General features: G+C 39.6%; 1 protein-coding gene and 1 long non-coding RNA gene across 6 annotated transcripts; both read right to left on the bottom strand.

Moving 5' to 3' along the window:
- Positions 1-872: 872 nt before the first annotated feature.
- On the bottom strand, positions 873-5,509 carry LOC119317403 (disease resistance protein RGA5-like). Of its 2 annotated transcripts, none has more exons than XM_037591856.1 (4): positions 5,058-5,509; positions 4,048-4,967; positions 1,432-3,406; positions 873-1,295 (listed from the first exon to the last, which is right to left on the bottom strand). In XM_037591856.1, the coding sequence occupies exons 2-3, from the start codon at positions 4,869-4,871 to the stop codon at positions 1,438-1,440; spliced, it is 2,793 nt and encodes a 930-aa protein (XP_037447753.1). In that variant the 5' UTR covers positions 4,872-4,967; positions 5,058-5,509; the 3' UTR covers positions 873-1,295; positions 1,432-1,437. The 2 variants fall into 2 exon arrangements, with proteins under 2 accessions (XP_037447753.1, XP_037447748.1); XM_037591851.1 differs by having other exon boundaries at positions 5,092-5,509.
- Positions 5,510-13,890: 8,381 nt separating this feature from the next.
- On the bottom strand, positions 13,891-18,240 carry LOC119317386. 4 transcript variants are annotated; one of them, XR_005153594.1, is made up of 4 exons: positions 17,999-18,240; positions 14,585-17,481; positions 14,391-14,481; positions 13,891-14,173 (listed from the first exon to the last, which is right to left on the bottom strand). It is a non-coding gene; the product is annotated as an uncharacterized LOC119317386 (long non-coding RNA). The 4 variants fall into 4 exon arrangements; XR_005153595.1 differs by having other exon boundaries at positions 14,602-17,481; XR_005153596.1 differs by having other exon boundaries at positions 14,612-17,481.
- Between the last annotated feature and the right edge of the window lie 1,674 nt (positions 18,241-19,914).

Here is a 19,914-nt window from a genome sequence, read left to right as displayed (position 1 = left end):
GATTTGCTTCCTTCCTTATGACAGCTGCAGCAGCCTCAACTTCAGAAGATGTGGCATCCCGGTTCTGAAACGTAACTTGCACATCTTTCAGATATGGGAGGTGCTCAATACCTAAGTAGAACCCATAAGCCTTCGCCATTGATACAGACAACCACAGCTCAAGCTTCTCGAGCTTTGGCAATGCCCCTTCCTCAAACATCTTCACCAAAAGGTTCATAAACGAACTCCTTCAAACATCGGAATACTCTGCCTTGCAAAACAAGGCTGTCTTTATGGACCGTGTTGGTACGAAGGTTCAGAGTAAGTATTGCATGCAGCTCTCCAAGTATGCCAAGAACCTCCTCTGTTATTACACTTAAATTAATGTCTAGGTATGTAAGATTGAGTGCTGGAGTAATCCTTTTTGGCAGTTTTGATAAACAGTACCCGGTGTTGGGCTCCACGACTTGAACCCTAGTGGGATAGGGATACCACAGTCCCTCTAACCATCTAATTGGTTCGCACACTTTGATGTGATTGACATCAATAAATACCACAGCTTTTATAATTCATAGTAGCACAATTAACGTAGTGTTTTTGCAATATTTTAAAAAGAGGTCTTGACCTATTTTTTCTTGACCAGACTGAGAAAGAAAATGCGCTTTTTGAAATTTGTAATATTCATTGACACTGGAATACTGATTAGTATCGTGTTGTCAAACTAGCTAAGCCCGAGTGCATTTACCATGGCCCTCCTCCTATAGGCACAAGGTCAGTGATAGGAGACACGCTTTTGGAGTTCTTCATATATAGTCGATCGCACTGGTGTACCGGGCCTATTACATAAACAAAGGCAGGGTTCACAATTGTTGTATCTCATAATGAAATCTGAATAAAGGGAAAAGAGCCCAGCGAAACCTTAATACACAACATGAGTAGTTTACGTTACAAGTTCCCGTTTTGCAACTAACCAAACCATGACAGAATCAGCATGTAGAACTCTGGCTTCTGCTGGTTGCACATCACCACGTAGTTAAACGTCATGAGTGACTCTTTACTGAACCAATTTCTGTCTGAATATTTAAGTTACAATCAAGTAGTAACTCCTGAAAGACAAAGCTCCACACAGACGGAGTCCTTGTTAATGTAATACTCTTGAAACAAATCCCAAGTTCGCACACAAAGAAACAACGAAAATCATGAGTCCAATGGTAACGAAGACCACTTTTATTTGAGCATCAGGTAACGAGAATAGTAGCTTCAGGACGCCGTTCCAACCAAGCCACCCACGGTTGTGTCCAAGGAGAACAGTTGCCCTAAAGAGAGAATTAGCCCGTCAGAAAGCTTCTTGAAGATATGGAGAAAATACACATATATTCTAGGGAAAACCAATAGATCTGATTGCAGACAGCATGAACTATTTGAATTTCGTAATAATAAAAGTAGCCATACCTCCTGTCATTCTTTCATCTCCTTGAAGAGAGATAACCTGGGATGGTTGGGATGCAGACTCATTTCATTCCTTATGGCAACTTCTGCAGCCTCAACTTCAGAAGATGTGGCATCCCGCTTCTGCAGAATAACTCGTACATCTTTCAGATACGGGAGGTGCTCAATACCTAAGGACAACCCATAGGCCTTTGCCACTGATACAGAGAACCACAGCTCAAGCTTCTCGAGCTTTGGCAGTGCCCCTTCCTCAAACAGAAGGGTCCCTGCACCTTCATTACAAGGTTTATAAAGGAACTCCTTCAAACATTGGAATCCTCTGCCTGGCAAAACAAGCCTGTCTTTATGGACTGTGTTGGTATAAAGTTTCAGACAAAGTAATGCAGACAGCTCCCCAAGTATGCCAAGAACCTCCTCTGTTATTACACTTAAATTAATGTCTAGGTATGCAAGACTGGTGAGTGCTGGAGTAATCCACTTTGGCAGTTTTGATAAACAGTACTCGGTGGTGCCCATCTCAAATCTTTGGAGGCAAGATGGAAGAGGAGACCAGGAATCTAATAACTCGAATGCATATGAAGTACCACCATATATATACAAGGACTGGAGTTTGTAGCCGCCAAGATTGCATAGTGAAGCGACTAACATCTCTTCATGCCTCTTGTACTCTTGAGATGCGTGCACCATGTAACGTACACAGAGTGCATTCAAATTGATCAGGCTCCCTAGCTCCTCTATTGCACCTACTGAACTCATGGTAATATCAAAGCCTGGGATCTCCCTTAAGTTTGTCATATTGCCAATCCCGATTGGTATCGTCCACAGATTGAAGCTACTGAGTAGATGTTGTAGTTTAGTGAGCTGAACAATTCTAGCTGGCAAGTCAATGATTTTTGTACCCCTTAAATCTAGCGTCTCTAGATCAAGTAGCATCACAATTCCAGATGGTAGCTCCGATATGCCCGTACTCCTAAAGCTCAGGTACTTTAGCTGGAACAGGTTTTCCATACCTTTCATATCAGACTCCGTCAGGCTCTGACAATCTTCAAAATCTAGTACACGTAAAGTTTCAAACTTTGCATGACTGGGCAAGTGCTTCATACATCTTGATGCTGTTATTATAAGAGATCGGACATGGCTTAGATCTTTCTTTGACAATTCAGATGCAAGCTCCTGGTCAATGTCCTGGATCGATAAACGTCGAATAGAACACTGAGAATTTCCCCAAACAGTTTGACTGCCGTTCACCACAGTGATGAAATTTTCTTCAATGGATTTTGAAATGATAAGTTCAAGCATCATGTCATGAACTCGACACGCCTGCACCTTCCCATCATAACAAATGTCCACTGGTTGGACCAGGCTTTTATTGATAAGCTCGTAAAAATAACTTTCTGCAACCTCTTGACAGCTCCTCCCACGCTCTTCAGAAATAAAGTCTTCCGCAATCCATTGCCTCACCAACCTTTCTCTGTCAATCACATAATCCTCGGGGAAATTACTTAAGTGCAACAAGACAGTCTTGAGGTTTGGTGGAAGATCATTATAGCTCAAGGACAGTATGTTTTTCATTCCCTCTAGACTCTGGCTTTTGTTCAAGTCAGAACCAATTGATCTTTTTACCTTCTCCCACTCTTCTTTGACACGTGGTCTGTTTGCTAGTAAACCAGAAATACTGATAATCGCCAATGGTAGGCCTCCACACTTTTTCAACATAGCTTTTGAAACTTCAATAAACATGTGAGGGCAGGAATTCTCTGAGCCAAAGATTCTTTTGAAAAATAGTCCTTCAGAGTGAGGATCACTTAGAGGTTTCATTTCATAGATCTGGTCATGAGGACCTGGACAACAAGAGCTAGCTACTTCCAGTATGCATGTAGTAGCCAAAATTCTGCTAGAACATTTGTTCTCTGGAAATGCACAATGGATAGCATTCCAAGCCACTATAGACCATATATCATCAATGATAATAAGATACCTGATAGATGTCAATAGATAGCATCAATCAATAATTATATTACATACTGTTCGCATACTCAAAACTATAGTAAAGTAAAGGTATTTCAATGAGATCATAATCCTTTACATCAATATTTTCTTGAATGTTCGTGTCGTTAGATTATTAGTGCAGACAAGCAAAGTAATGTTGCAAACTCTTTCTACTGAACAGTGAAGGTGTAAGGTACGACGTCAACCACCAGGGATCTGGTGTTTGGATTTACTTACACACAAGAGCGCCCCAGTGTGGAAGCTTTAATTTGTTGAGATAGCATCGATCTCATGCCTCTGTTAACTCTAAGCGCAGGAACATATACTTATGTGTGTGCCTCTAAATTGTAACAGAATTTCTTTTTCAAACTTGAACAATGATTTTAGTAATTTTCTTCTGCCAAGCATATTCGCGAATTTCTGGTCTCAAAGTTGTACCATTATATTTCATAACCACATAGTATTTTATTCTACTTTGTGTGAACACTTTCTAGTATTACTGACATACTGTCTATGGTTCAGTGCAGTTCATTACGTGAAAAAAATAGAAGTAGATGTAGAAACAAGAAGTTAAAATAATGACTGCTTACAACGAGACATATTGATGGAAACAAAAATGTGAGAAATTACCTTTTTTCTTGTAGAAGTTCCCTTAGCTTTGAAATGGATGTCTTTTCGTCCCAAATCTCAATATCTTTCTTGAATGCATCGCTGTCAGACACTTGGGAGATCACATCCTTGATGATTTTCTTTGTATCTGGTTTTTGCGAGATCGACACAAAAGCATGACAATCAAAACGGCCTTGAATCTTGCGATAGATTTCATTCGCCAGTGTTGTCTTTCCCAGTCCACCAAACCCAACAATAGACAACACCCTGCGGCGATGATTGTTTTCTTCTTCCAGCACCCACTTGGCAAGATCATCTCTTGGACCGTCAATGCCAACAAGGTGTGCCTCCTCCGCAAAAAGAGCGGCCAGCCGGGGATCCACGGCTGCATTGCCAGAGGTGCTAGAAGCAACATCGTCCAGCTTGTAGCTAGTCTTGAGTTCCTTCACCTCCTTGATACGAAGCTTCAGGTCATCGATTTCGTTGGCGATCCCACGCCGAGCTCCAAGCGTCTTTAGATGCCGAGCAGTCTTGCGGAAGAACTCCTTGAAGCCGCCGTCACGACTCCCACCATCGCCGAGGTGTCGAATGAACTTGTCAAAACAATCTTCGGTGTCATAGGACAGCTCCCTGACCAGGGACACCCATATCTTCACCTGCTCATCAGGATTCTCTAGCATGGTGTACTTCACGAGCGCAGCATGCATGCCGGCAAGCTCATTCTTGAGGGAGCGGATCTCGCGGCTGACCCCTTTGAGTCGGCCGCACTCGTTGGCGAGCAAATCGGTGAGCTTCCCCAGCAGAGGACTCAACGCGCCCAATGCAGCGGTCACCACAGGCGCCATTGGCCCCCTTCCTCTGCTCCTGGCGAGATTGTTTCACGTCATGGCCGAGCCTCCTCAATCTTTCCGGAGAAGCTTGGGGCGCCACTACTCAAAGAGCTGCAGCACGGATCGAGCCAAGCATCAGCAAACCGAATCAAGCAAAAGATCAGCAGAATGGATCAACGCAAAGACTTGAGCAGAACGAACCAATGAAGCAAAACATGAGATGCACAAAACTTACTCCCGGCGCAATGTCCAGCTAGCCTAATCACGGCGTAATGCCTGCGCACGCCAAGCCCGATGCACCGGCGAGGGAGATCGGGCGCGTAAGCGAGATCCGCGAGCCGGCAGGAGGAGGAGAGCCGCCGCCGCCACGGAGTGGAGACTGGAGAGTGGAAACCTAGCTAATGGGGTAGGGTGGGATCTCTCGATGGATATAGTGGACTGCCATGGGCTCTGGATTGGCCCATCGCTGTAGAGCCGAGCGAGTTTCCGAGCGACTGCGGAACTGTAGATGCTGAATGATTGATGGGGGCTCTCTTTCTGAACTTGCGAATGATTGAATGATTAACCCGTCGCTGTGGACGGGAGCCCACGCCGTCGAGGAAAGGCCAGCGGGAAGAGCGTCCGCGGACGAAAGGCTTCATCTCCGGCGGCGACGACGACAACGAAGGCGGCGACGGATGATTGGATCGCGTGCAGCTATTGGCAAGACCAGGCTCTGTGTGTTCGGGGGCCGGTGTCATACACACACGGACATCAAATCTGCCCCTCAAACACCAGCTTGTTTTCTTTCTTTCTTTTCCCCCTTTTTTTAAGAACCACGTATTCATTCATAATACTAGCAATATACATGTAATATGTAATCTCTTTCCTCCTCCACAAGAAAAGCTCTTCTTCTCCCATCGGCGCCGCCGCTGGTCTGTCTCATCTCCTATGGCCTCTAGGCCATGGAGGTGTGGAGAATCTCGGCCCCCCGCCGACGGGAGGGACACCCGTTCTCGTTCTTGTTAGAGTCAGCTTCTTGGTTGGGAGTTGTGTGGCGGCGACGATGTCCCTTAGTAGGAATAATGTCTCCCACGTTTTATCCACGTCCCGATGGTGCGTCTACCATTGTCGGAGGGCGTGTGGAGGTTTGTCTCCGTCGGATCTTGCGGGGTTTGGTCGGTGTCGGTCTTCGTTGGATCTATTTGGATCCGGTCTCCGTTCGTCTTCGTTTAGGTGTTTACAGGTTTGATCCTTCTGATCTACGATTTTCTTCATCGGCGATGGTTGCTACTCTGGTGCGTTGGTCCTATGGGGCCTTAGCACGACGAATTCCCGACTGTCTACTACAACAAGGTTTTGCCCGGCTCTAGTGAGGGAGGGGCGATGACGGCGGCGCGCATTCGGCTGGCTTCAGTGCCTGTAGTCGTCGCTAGGTGGTCCATGAACATGGTTGTAATTCTATTACCTCTGTTGTTCTTTGTACTGCCATGATTGAAGATGAATAGATTGTAAGTTTCTCGCAAAAAAAACATACAACATACATGACTTCTCTTTGGAACAGTCCGGAGGGACAGCACAGAAAGAAATTTACATCACCATCGCTAAAGAATCCAGCCGCTGTCGTCGCTGATGCATCGTCGAAGAAGAGAAACATATGCCTCAAACTTGCCAAGATCCAAGATAATGCCACAGCAGCCAAGCTGCGTTACGAGTAGGCGCCGCCACAAGTGGTGACGCACATGTCGATGTGGGTCGTCGGCCCAAAAAATACTCCACACATCTTGGATCAAGGATTTGAAGATCTTGACTGGCAGAACCGCCGAAAAATTCCAGAACCGGCAACCATCCGCCGATCCATGTGGACCATCCATTGAACAAGACCGGCATGTGTTGCGGGTTCAAACCCGTTTCAGTACTACCCGAACACCGTCATGCCCGTCAAAATGCATAGCATATCCACTGACCCACCAATTTCTACACATCCACTGATCCAGCCTCGACTACACGCCCGGCCCTGCTCCAGCGCACTAGCCCCCAAACCCAAATCACACGACCTTCACATTCCTGCTCGGTAAACCCCTCTCTTGGTCGCTCCTCAACTTGCTCCCGCACATGGCAGCATGCCGCATAAACCCAAACCCCTAACTTTTCCTCCTGCCGTCGCCGCTCGATCCCATCTCGTCACTCTTGGGTTCGTGTCCATCCAAGAGTCACACACTACTTGTGGTAAAATACAAGTGGTTTTTTTATTTCTCCTTTTTCTTCTTCTTTCTTTTTTGTTTGGTTTCATTATTTTTCTCTAGCTTTCCTTTTTTTTCGTTATTTTCATTCGTTTCTATTTTGGTTTCTCTTTATTTTTTTCATGGTTTTTCCATTCCACATTCTTTGTTTTCTTTTTTCACATTATTTGTTTGGTTTTCTTTTTTCTTTTTCTATTTGTTATTTTTCTTTTTCTTTTTCTTATGTTTGTTTTCATTCTCACGCTACATTCTCATATGTGTCAAAAAATCATTTTTCTAGTAAGTGATCAACATTTCTTGTTTACACGTTCAACATTGTCCAAATGCTTATTCAACATTTCAATACTTATTTCAATATTTTTTAAATACTCGTTCAACATTTTTCAAATACTCGTTCAACATTTTTTAATACTCGTTCAACATTTTTCAAATACTTGTTCAACATTTTAATACTTATTCAACATTTTTAAATCTTAATCAACATATTTTAAATACTCATTAAACATTTCTTAATACTTATTAAAAAAAATTCAAATACTTATTCAGCATTTTAAATACTTGTCACAACATTTTTAATACTTATTCAACAATTTTAAATAGTTATTCAACATTTGTTTTTGGTTTCTTTCGTTTTGGTTTGGTTTTATTAATTTTCTCCTGCTTTCCTTTCTTCGTTACTATAATTCGTTTTTCTTTTGGTTTCTCTTTGTTTGTTTCATGGTTTTTCATTCTACATTCTTTGTTTTCTTTTTTGGTCTCCATTTTTTGTTTGGTTTTCTTTTTTCCTCTCTATCTTTTGTTTTTGTTTTTATTTTTATTTTATTTTTTTCGTTTTCACTCTACATTTTTGTATGTGTCAAAAGAACATCTTTTTAATAAGCGATCAACATTTTTTGTTACACGTTCAACATTGTCCGAACACTTATTCAACATTTTTCAAATATATGTTCAACATTTTAACACTTATTTCAACATTTTTAAATAATTATTTCAATAAGTTTTAATTACTCAGTCAACAATTTTCAAATACTTGTTCAACATTTTTGAATAATCGTTCAACAATTTAAGAATAATTATTCAATATTTTTTAATACTCGTTCAACATTTTACGAATACATAGTCAATATTTTCTAAATACTTATTCAACATTTTCGAAATACTTATTCATCATTTTCAAATCTTTGTTCAACATTTAAAATAATTTTTCAACATTTCAAATACTTATTCAACATTTCGAATACTTAATCAACATTTCTCTAATACTAATTCAACATTTTCGAAATACTTGTTCAACATTTTCTAAATACTCGTTCAACAATTTTAATACTTATTCAACATTTGTCAAATACTTGTTCAATATTTTTAATACTTACTCAACATTTTAAAATACTTGTTCTACATTTTCTAAGACTGATTCAACATTTTTTAAATACTTCAACATTTTTCAAATATGTTTTTGAAGAGTGTTTGTGTGTGTGTGTGTGTGTGTGTTTGTTTTATATTCTTAAGTATAAAGAAAAGTACCAAAAAAACAAGAACAGAAAAAAGAAAAAGAAACATGTCGTGGCCTCCCGCGCGGCTGGGCCGGCCCATCTGGGCTCTCCCCGACACGAGGCATCCCCCTATGCTCACCTAAATCGAGAAATAGGGGTGCCCGCCTCTCACCACGTCGACTTGCGGTTTCATGGGCCGGGCTGAGGACTCCTTGTCGATTTCATCCTAGGCCGCATCGGTCAGCCCCATAGAATACACAAGATGCTGGATTCGATTTTGTTGGGCCTTCCGCAAGATCCCGTTGTAATTTCAGTAGCAATACCCTCTGTTGAATAAAGTCTAGCAGGTTATCCTGAAAAAACCTTCTCGTATGTAGCCGACTATGGTCCACGTACCCTAGGATCCCCGGTATCATATACAAACCGAGAGGTCATGCTAGTCGAAAAAACAAAGAATCTCTTGGTAGTTTATCTGTACTCTGTACACACTCCAACGACGTAGGGTTTTACCTCTTCAAAGAGTATGAACCTGGGTAAATCATGTGTCCCTGTTATCATCGTCCCATGAGGCCTATCTTAGGATCCCCTACCAGGAGATCTCTCGGATTTAGCTTCGACAGTGGTGGCTGATTGCTTGTATCTGCGTTGGTATTTCTCCGAAGAGTAGAGGATGATGCAGCATGGCAATGTAAGTATTTCCCTCAGTTATGAAACCAATGTTATCAATCCAGTAGGAGAACCAAGCAACACTATATAAACATCACCTGCACACAAATAACAAGACCTTGCAACCCAATGCGTATAAGAGGGGTTGTCAATCCCTCCTCGGTATTGAGATAGATTAAATTGTATGAGATTTGATAAATAGATCTAAAAGCACAAAATAAATTAAATAAAGAGAATGTGCAACAAGGTATTTTTGGTTTTAATATGATAGGAAATAGACCCGGGGGGTAGATTTCACAAGATGCTTCTCTCGAGAAAATAGTATACCATGGGTAAACAAATTACTATTGGGCAATTGATAGAAAAACAAATAGTTATGACGATATCCAAGGCAATGATCATGTATATAGGCATCACGTCCAAGATTAGTACACTGACTCCTGCCTGCATCTACTACTATTACTCCACACATCGACCGCTATCCAGCATGCATCTAGTGTATTAAGTTCATAAAAAAACAGAGTAATGCATTAAGAACGATGACACGATATAGACACGATCTATTCATGTAGGAATAGACCCCATCCTTTTATCCTTAATGGTAATGATACATACGTGTCATGTCTCCTTCTGTCACTGAGATTGAGCAACGCAAGATCGAACCCATCACAAAGCACCTCTTCCCATTGCAAGAAAAATCAATCTAGTTGGCCAAACCAAAGTTTCAAAGAAGAAATACGAGTCTATAACAATCATGCATAAAAGAGTTCAGCAAAGACCCAAATAATATTCATGGATAGATCTGACCATAAACTCACAATTCATCGGATCCCAACATACACACCACAAAAAGTCATTACATCAAATAGATCTCCAAGAACATCGAGGAGAACATTGTATTGAAGATCAAAAAGAGAGAAGATGCCATCTAGCTACTACCCGTTTGTATGAGGTAAACTACTCATGCATCATCGGAGGGGCAGGGGTGATGATGAAGAACCCCTCCGTGATCGTCGACCCCTCCGGCAGAGTGCCAGAAAAGGCCTCTAGATTGGTCCTCGTGGTTCTAGAACTTGCCGCGGCTGAAATTGTGTTTTGTCGACTCCCCTAGGGTTTTTGGGATTTTAAAGTATTTTTAGAGGCAGAGGACGGTGGAGGGGGTGCTTGTGGGCTCCACTACCCACCAGGGCGCGCCTGGGGGCCTTGGCGCACCCTGGTGCCTAGTGGGCCCCACAGGGCCCCTCTGGTGCACTTCTTGGGCCTCCTGGGTGTCTTCTGGGCAGAAAAAATTCTACAAAAATTTTGTTGCATTTGGACTTTGTTTGGTATTGATTTTCTGCAAAGTAAAAAAAAGCAAAAAATACCAACTAGCACTAGGCACTATGTCATTAGGATTAGTCCCAAAAAAATGATCTAAAGTTGCTAGTAAATGACTATAAAACATCCAAGATTGATAATATAACAACATGGAACAATAAAAAATTATAGATACATTGGAGATGTATGAGCATCCCCAAGCTTAATTCTTGCCCGTCCTCGAGTAGGTAAAGGATAAAAACAGAAATTTTGATGTGGAATGTTGCCTAACATGTTCATCATATATTCTTTTCTTTTGTAGCATGGACATTTGGACTTTAGATGATTCAAAGCAATAGTCTATAATTGACATGAGGACATCAATACTCAAACATATCAACAAGCAACCATGTCTTTCAAAATATCAACACTAAAGAAAGCTATCCCTATCCCATTATGCTCAATTATTAATCCATTCATGAAACACACTCAAATATTAGCTATATCCAATGCACAAGTATGATCATAGTGTTCCCTAGTTTGTGCTTTGTAAGAGAAGATGGAGACTCGAATAAAAATAAAAATTGCATAAAGTAAATAGATAGGCCCTTCCGAGAGGGAAGCGGAGATTTGTAGAGGTGCTAGAGCTCAAAGCTTAAATTGAGAGATAAAATATTTTGAGTGACATGATTTTCCCTTCAACGAAACGACAAATAATCCCCAATACCTTCCATGCTAGATAAATCATAGGCGATTCCCAAACATAAAATAAAGTTCATTCCTTTTTCCACCATTCTTTCACAATCCATGGCTAGCCATATCCAATGGTGCCTTCCATACCAACACTTTCCAAAGAAGTTATTATTTGACAACATAAATAAAAAAATCATTTAGGGACTGGGCATCTCTATTACCTGCCACACTCTCGTGCAATGGCAAGTGAATAAACACTCATCTTGAGAATAAATTATCTAGAATGGAAAATATTGGCCACCCCCTCCCGCTTCATGAGCGGTACGGGCACATAAAAAGGAAATTAATTTTGAAAATTAGAGTTGGCACATACAAATTTACTTGGAACAGCATGAAAATACCGCACATAGGTAGATATGATGGATTCATTGGCACAACTTGGTCTAAGGAGTTTGGATGCATAAGCAGTATTCCCGCCTAGTACAAGGAAATGCTAGCAAATATATTGAGAAGAAACCAACCAAAAAATAAAAATGATCATAAACAAGCATTAAACATAACTAACACCAAATAATGCACCACAAGTAGGATGTAACTTCCTTGCATGACTATTGACTTTCGGTGCTTGCATAGGGAATCACAAACCTTAACACCAATATTCTTACTAGAGCATAACTACTCACCAACATGACTCACATATTACTATCTCCATATCTAAAAACTATTACAAGGAATCAAGTTTATAATATCCAATGATCTTCATGAAAGTTTTTATTATACCCCCCTTCAATATATTACCATTGCTACTAACAAGCTCTCAAACAAATTTAAGTGAAGAACAAGATCATAAATATTTCTTCAAAATTTTCGTCTCTCAAAATAGTATAAGTGAAGTATGAGAGAATTTCTTCAAAAAATTTACTAACTCTCAAATTGGTCTAAGTGAAGCATGAGAGTATTTCTTCAAAATTAAAGCACCACCGTGCTGAAAAAGATATAAGTGAAGTACTAGAGAAATTCCATAGCTCAAAAAATCTAAGTGAAGCACATAGAGCAATTCTAACAAATCATAGCATCATTATGGCTCTCTCAAATAGGTGTGTCCATCAAGGATGCTTGTGACAAACTAAAAAGCAAAACAAGAAAAGACTCATATAATACAAGACACTCCTAGCAAAACTCCTGATATGTGACGAATATAAATATAGCTCCAAGTAAAATTACCAATGGTCATTAGAAGAAAGAGGGGGGCATCCCCAAGCTAGTCTAGTAGAGGCTCAATAGGAACACGATATTTGTTTATGTATCCACACATGTATTTACGTTTCCGGTCAATTCAATTCTAGCATGAATAATAAACCTTTATCATGATTAAGAAAATACAATAATAACTATTTTATTATTGCCTCTAGGGCATATTTCCATCACAATATAGCAATAAAAATTTATATTATAATTTAAAAAGTTATTCTCTAATCAATGTTAGATCAGATTTTGATTAGGTTAATATGTGGATAGATATGTGCTTTTTATCTGAATAGTATGTACTATTCACTAGGTAGGACACTATTCACAATAGTGTTTACTATTCAATACACTATTTGAAATAGTATTTACTATTCACTGAAATATTTAATTCAATACAATTATTTGCACGTTCGAACTTGACTATTTCTTTGATGCAGGATCTATTATGGCTGGCGAGGCCAACAATTCGACTGGGCGGTGTGCGCAGTGGTGTAAAATCCTACTCAGTACTCATCATATTTTTCATTATGTTGTATTAGATGTAGCTAGTTACGTTCTAGTTACGTTCACGGAAGTTTTAATTGCAAATTTACGGGTAAATTCCTATCGTCTTCCCAGGCAGTTCCACTGGAAGGGAACCCTTCTCTACGGCCACAAGGTTTTCATTCAAACGCCACTCTGGGCTACACAGAGAACTACACACGTGGAGGTTTCTCCTATAGGATCCCTCGCATAAGAAATCGTCCCATAAATTCATAAATAAAAATACCATGTGAAACCAAGAAACTACATCATTTCTACAACATAATTTACATATGGCTTTCTCTCTAGGGAGGCCCTGAAGCGATTACCCAAGCTAAAGTAAATTACCTTCTAACTACCTTCTTGAGCCTACAATGCTCTGGATACTATGGCTCTTATTGTAGCTGGGTCGCTACTCTCTGCTCTATCGGTGGCTGATTCTTCCCTGTCTGGTGTCTCTCTTTGCAGCAAACCCTCTTTTTATAGGCTAGGGAGAAGCTCTCTGGATGGCTTCCGGGAGAATGTACCTCTTTATTTTATATGTGGTATGGTGCATGCGTGTCCTTCTAGGGTGTGGATAAGAGCAAGAGATAGTGCCCTAACAAGCTTCAATCTTCAGGAATCTTTCAAGTCATTGCTTTTTTCACATGGGCATTGTCTCTCGATAAATAATTGGTTGGCCTCTGCATATCAGTCTTCGCTCTTCAGCCATGCAAGTCTTCATGCGATTAGCCTTCTAATAGATTGCTTCTTCTGGCTTCAAGAGTGCTTGTGCGCGTGCATGTAGAAGAAGCAATCTATCAGAAGGCTAATCGCATGAAGACTTGCATGGCTGAAGAGCGAAGACTGATATGCAGAGGCCAACCAATTATTCACTGAGAGACAATGCCCATGTGAAAAAGAAATGACTTGAAATATTCCTCAAGATTGAAGCTTGTCCGGGCACTATCTCTAGCTCTTATCCACACCCTAGAAGGACATGCATCCACCCTACCACATAAAAAATAAAAAGGTACATTCTCCTGGAAGCCATCCAGAGAGATGCTCTCTCGCCTATAAAAGGAGGCGTTTGCTGCAAAGGGAGACACCAAACGGAGAAGAACCAACCATCGATACAACAGAGAGCTGCGACCCAGCTAGCAAGCTCGTTGCTCAGTAGTAGTAGTAGTTCCTCATCCTGCAATAAGAGCCACAATATCTATATCATTGTAGGCTCAAGAAGGTAGTTAGAAGACAATTTTCTTTAGATTGTGTAATCTCTTCGGGGCCTCCCAAAAGGGAAAGCCATATGTAAATTATGTTGTGGAAATGATGTAGTTTCTTGGTTTCACTTGGTATTTTTATTTATGAATTTATGGGACGAGTTCTTATGCTAGGGATCCTATAGGAGAAACCTCTACGTGTGTAGTTCTCTGTGTAGCCCAGAGTGGCGTTTGAATGAGAATCTTGTGGCCGTAGAGAAGTGTTCCCTTCAGGTGGAACTATCTGGGAAGAAGATAGGAATTTACCCGTAAATTTGCAATTAAAACTACTAAGTGAACGTAACTAGCTACATTAGATACAACATAATGAAAAATATGGTGAATACTGAGTAGGATTTTACACCACTGCGCACATTGTCGGTCGAATTGTTGTCCTCGTCAGCCATAATAGATCCTGCATCAAAGAAATAGTCAAGTTAGAACGTGCAAATAATCGTATTGAATTAAATATTGCGGTGAATAGTGAATACTATTCCAAATAGTGTATTGAATAGTAAACACTATTGTGAGTAGTGTCCTACTGAGTGAATAGTACATACTATTAAGATAAAAAGCGCATATGTATCCACATATTAACCTAACCAAAATCTGATCTAATATTGATTACAGTATTTTTTTTAATTATAGTATAAATTTTTATCGCTATATTGTTGGTATATATATAGCGATCTTGCCTTCCCATATATTTTTGATATTTTCAGACCAATACTTAATAATATTCTGACTTATTTTGATTCAATTAATATTCCGGTCGAGTATAGGTCCTCCTGCGGCCGAGTAATTGATAGCAATATCAACCCAAATTTAGTAATATTTGTAGTTGTTTTTATGGGCTTTATTCAGGTGGCTGCCATGTCCTATGATATCCATGTGATCATCATATGAGATATTGAAATCAAACTTCATATATTCTTTCTTTATTTCTTCAAATAAAATTTATTCATTTCCGTTCTTATTTCATTTAATATTTCTTCCTTCAATCCCTTCTTCACTATCATTGATAATTCTTAAAAAAACATCCATCCATTCATTGATCTATGTATTTCTCTGTCCAAAGGGTCAATTTCCTTTAGAAGGCCTTATTTATATGTATAATATTTGGGGGAGTCTTCTTCCTTTATATTCTTTGATCCAGATGCTTCTCACTTTGTAGTTTTAATTTTTGATGGATTGGATGCAGTGTTATCTTTGCCTCTTTGCCTCTTTAACTTCTGGGTTGATATAATAATTCTATCTTATCACCTTTCTCGCCCAAAACAATGCTTCATTTATATTATCATATTCTTAAATGTTAAATCTTCCGCTCTTCGTTTCAAATCTAGCTTTTCTATTATAATATCTTCCCATGCCATGTATATTCCTGGTTTACTTCCTCAAACAAAATATATAATGATTCTTATTTTTGTACTTATTTATTTATTTTGGTAAATTTCTATTCATCGTATTAAAATATTATGGGAGGCTATTGAGAATTGATGAATATATCTTTTTTCTTCTCTCTTAAAGGTGTGTTGAAACCAGAAATTATCTCTTATGCACCATTGAATTTCATCAACGAGGATATGGCTCTTTGGTTTTAAACTGAATGTTTTGTGTGGCAATATTTTCAGCTTGTTATCTTCTCCTAATATGAAGCTTTCATTCCCAGTGGAGAGTAATCCTCTCTTCATTTCTATAAAAATTGATGAATGGGTCAATATGTAAGTTAAACCTAAATGATGCTTCTCGTTCATCAGTTTGACCTGACATATTTGGGTTGATGAAATTCGAACTGGTATATTTAGGTTGATGAAACTACATATTTTCCCATTTATCGATTATAAAAGAATGAAGAGAGGGTTATATACTCTCCACCGGGAATGAATGCTTCATTTTTGGAGAAGATAACAAGCTGAAAATATTTCCACATAATACATTCAATTTTAAATCAAGGAGCCATATTCTCGTTGATGAAATTCAATGGTTCATATTAGATAATTTTGTTATCTATATACCGTTAAGAGAGAAGAAAAATGATATATGTTATCAATTCTCAATAGCCTTGCACAATATTTTGATATGATGAACAGAAATTCACCAAAATCAGCAAAAATATAAATACAAAAAGAAAAATCCTTATATATTTTGCTTGATGGAAGTAAACCAGGAATATACATGACATGGAAAGATATTATGATAGAAAAGACAATGTGAAACGAAGAGGAGAAAGATTTATTATTTTAAAATATTATAATTTATATGACGCATTGTTGTGGGAAAGAAAGGTGACAAGAGAGAATTATTATAGCGATCCAAAGGCTAAAGAATATATTTAGAAGCGAAGAGGCAAAGATAAAAATGCATCCAATCCATCAACACTTAAAGCTACAAAGGGAGAAGCATCAGGATAAAAGAATATAAAGGAAAAATACTCCCCAAAATATTATACATACAAAGAATGCCTTCTAAAGGAAATATACCCTTTGGACAACGAATATGTAGATCAATAAATTGATTTTTTTAAGAATTATGAAAGACAATGAGAAGGAATTGAAGGAAGAAATTTTAAATGAAGACAGGCAACCATTAGCATACTGGAAGACACGAAGAAGGCTGCAATATTCCTGAAAATAATCTCCAAGACACAATCATGACGCGCAGCTAAATCTCAAAAGGAAGATAAGGCTACCTTCATTTTCTGCCAAGACAGAAAGGCTGCACCAAAATTATATCCTCGGAAAAAGGGCTACAAATGGCTGCAAAGCCTATAAAGCCTAAAAGACCTATAGACTAGCTAGGTGCATGACGGCCAAGAAGAAAGAAGAGAGAAATTATGCAGGTGAATTCTCCCAGAAGCTATCCCAAGGGCTGCTCTCGTGCGTATAAAAGGAGGCGCTTGCTCCAAAGTGAGGCACCAGAGGAGAAGAATAGCCAAAGATAGAGCAAAGAGCTGTGACTCAGCTAGCAAGCTCGTTTCTCGGTTCCCAAACGGGAAAATAGTATGTAAGCTATATTGTGGACAGGATCGATCCATGCGGTAGCCTATTAGTACCTTTTTGGGAAAGGACCTTATAATGTATCTAAATCGAGCAAATGAACCTGACCGAACTTAGTTCGTGTCTCCCCCTTTTCCATCTTTTGTACCACTGCTCCAGCCGAATCTGCAGGCTTGTTCTTGGATTAGATATTTATATGAACTCCTCTGTTGTTTTGATGTGATAAATCGGTGATGTGAAAGTAATACCTGCAGATTAAGAATTGGACAATGTCAAGCAGAATGTAGAACAAAATTTTCTTCATAATTTTGTGTTCTTGAAGATACATATACAAATGTTGAGCCCCTATGTCTATGTGTGAGAAATGCACAAAAACCATATGCATGATCTGTTAAAAATATCAGTTCTTTAGAATCGTTGGGCAACAACAAATGTCATCATGGTGCTATTTGCACTTGTTACAAGTTTTGCTGTTTAACAGAAGTTTAAAAAAAGGTTTAACAGAAGTTTGGATGATGTACTTAGCATCTGTTCATCAATCGCCTGCAATCTGGAGCATTTTAAACATAAATTTCACAAATCAATTTGTATTGAGAATGCAGATTTTTGTCCTGGATCTATGATGTACTTGGCAACTTAATTCTTAGTAGCTCCCAAAAGAAAATTCCGAGAAGGGCAACAAAAACTATAGTGGGTTGATTAGATAAATTCAGAGAATTGAACAGCAGCAGCAGAACGAATGAAGCAAAACATAAGCGTACTCACCGCCGCATGCACAGTGCCCATTCGAATCCACCGCGTATGGATGCTCAGCCGCCGCACGCTCGACGCCGCGTTGGTGGCAGCGGAGGGCGGGCGGGCGCTTCAACTAGATCGAAGGAGTCCGTCGCCGTTGAGCTGCGGAGACTGGCTGGAGTGATGAGACGGTCTCCGGGTGGATGTGGTGGGTTGATTACTTGGGTTTGGTCCAGCCATAATAAAGGGGTACGTGAAGAAGTGGTAGAGACTGTAGTGGGCGGCGGATGATTGATGATGAACTGCAGCAAAGCAGTGAGCTTTATGCCCCATCAGGACATGTGTACAAGTGGAAGAGACAGTACTAGATGGTGAATGATTGACGATGAACTGTAGGAAATTGAACTAGTGGACCTGCCTTTATTTGTGTACCTCCCTTTCATGGACAACTTTTATGCACGCGTGCTGCCTTTGTCTATAGAACCATCATGGAACCTATTCCTAGTTATATCCATTTTCACCTAGCTAAGCGACCGGTCTGAAAATTTCTGGCTCATGTTGGTTTAGCCAGCTCTTCAGTTAACCAGAGCGTTTGCAAAGCAAATGGTGGTAACCAAAGTGACTCGTGAGCTTTCTTTAATTTTTCATCAAAGGGATTTCCACCGGATTTCATGAAGTAAATAGTTATTTTAAATAGGGTATTCTTAGTAGCTACAACCGGTGAAATTAGGAATATATGCTTACACACATAGCCTATTAATGGCCCGTTATCCAAACCGGTTCAATGTCTCACGTGCTGCCGTCACTCAATAGTTGCACCCAAATTTCATAAGATTCTACATATAAGACTAGATCGAAGTACTCCTATTTTATGGTTAAACCAACATGCCATAGTTGCACCCAAATTTCTGACTAGATCGGAGTACATGCTAAAGTAAGGACATACAGAATGATCATGTGCTCTCAAAGTAACCTCCGTTTTTTATATCTATACGCTGTTAAAAGCACAATCATTACGACAATGCCATAGCTCTCAAAGTAAAGCACTCTATGAATCATACGCCACAAGAGGGCGGCAAATGGGCAGGAGATAAAAAAAAGGTGGTTATTTATTTGTTCCTGATACAACATTGTTTAATACCTTGCCACCTTTGCTTGCCAAATTATCCTTCCATAGGATCGCCCACATATGCATAAATGGACAATCTTTATCTTGAGCGGCACTCTGGATTTCCAAATATGCTTCGAACAAAAAAAACTTGTTTCATTTTATGACGTCGGCATACAAAAATTTAACTAAGAGAACCCCAGAAGAAGGTGAATCGCCATTGGAAAGAATGTGGTTTGTTAGTTAAGCTGATCGCCGTCAACCTGCACACTAAGAGCCAATCATTCCATTATCCCCTAACAAAGTTCGCCTAAACTAAGTATTCAAGGGAGTTGTCCCTAATACTGTGCACATGAATGCTTTCTTTCCATGCACAATGTTATAAAGGGATGGATACTATAAGGCTATAAGGCCAAAGGTGTGTCCTTTAAACAAGTATCATCCCAAAAACGTATGGTGACCATCTCCTATTTTATAAGTACCTATACTAAAGAACACAAGCATTGTCCTCATCAATCTCTTCCAAAGGGTAAGTCATTCCGCTGAGCCATGACTTGAGACAAAGCCTTGGAATTAAGATACATGTTACGCAACAACTAAATCCACACACTGCTCACCTCTGAAGTAAGCATATGCAGTCATTTACTAAGGAGAAATTTGAGGTCTTTGATACACATTTTGACAAGAGGTATTTAGTGTTATATTCATCACTCTACCAGAAAAATCTTGAGTGGTAAAAATCAAGTCTTTACTACATCCATTTACTTCTTCAAAGAACGAAAGCATGAACATAGGTAGGCTCGTCAGCACCAAATTAACTAGCACCCACAATTTAGCT

The sequence above is a fragment of the Triticum dicoccoides genome, chromosome 1B (assembly GCF_002162155.2).
Source record: "Triticum dicoccoides isolate Atlit2015 ecotype Zavitan chromosome 1B, WEW_v2.0, whole genome shotgun sequence".
Lineage (NCBI taxonomy): Eukaryota > Viridiplantae > Streptophyta > Magnoliopsida > Poales > Poaceae > Triticum > Triticum dicoccoides.
The sequence above is the reverse complement of the archived record's forward strand: the minus strand, read 5'-3'. Positions and strand labels throughout refer to the sequence as shown.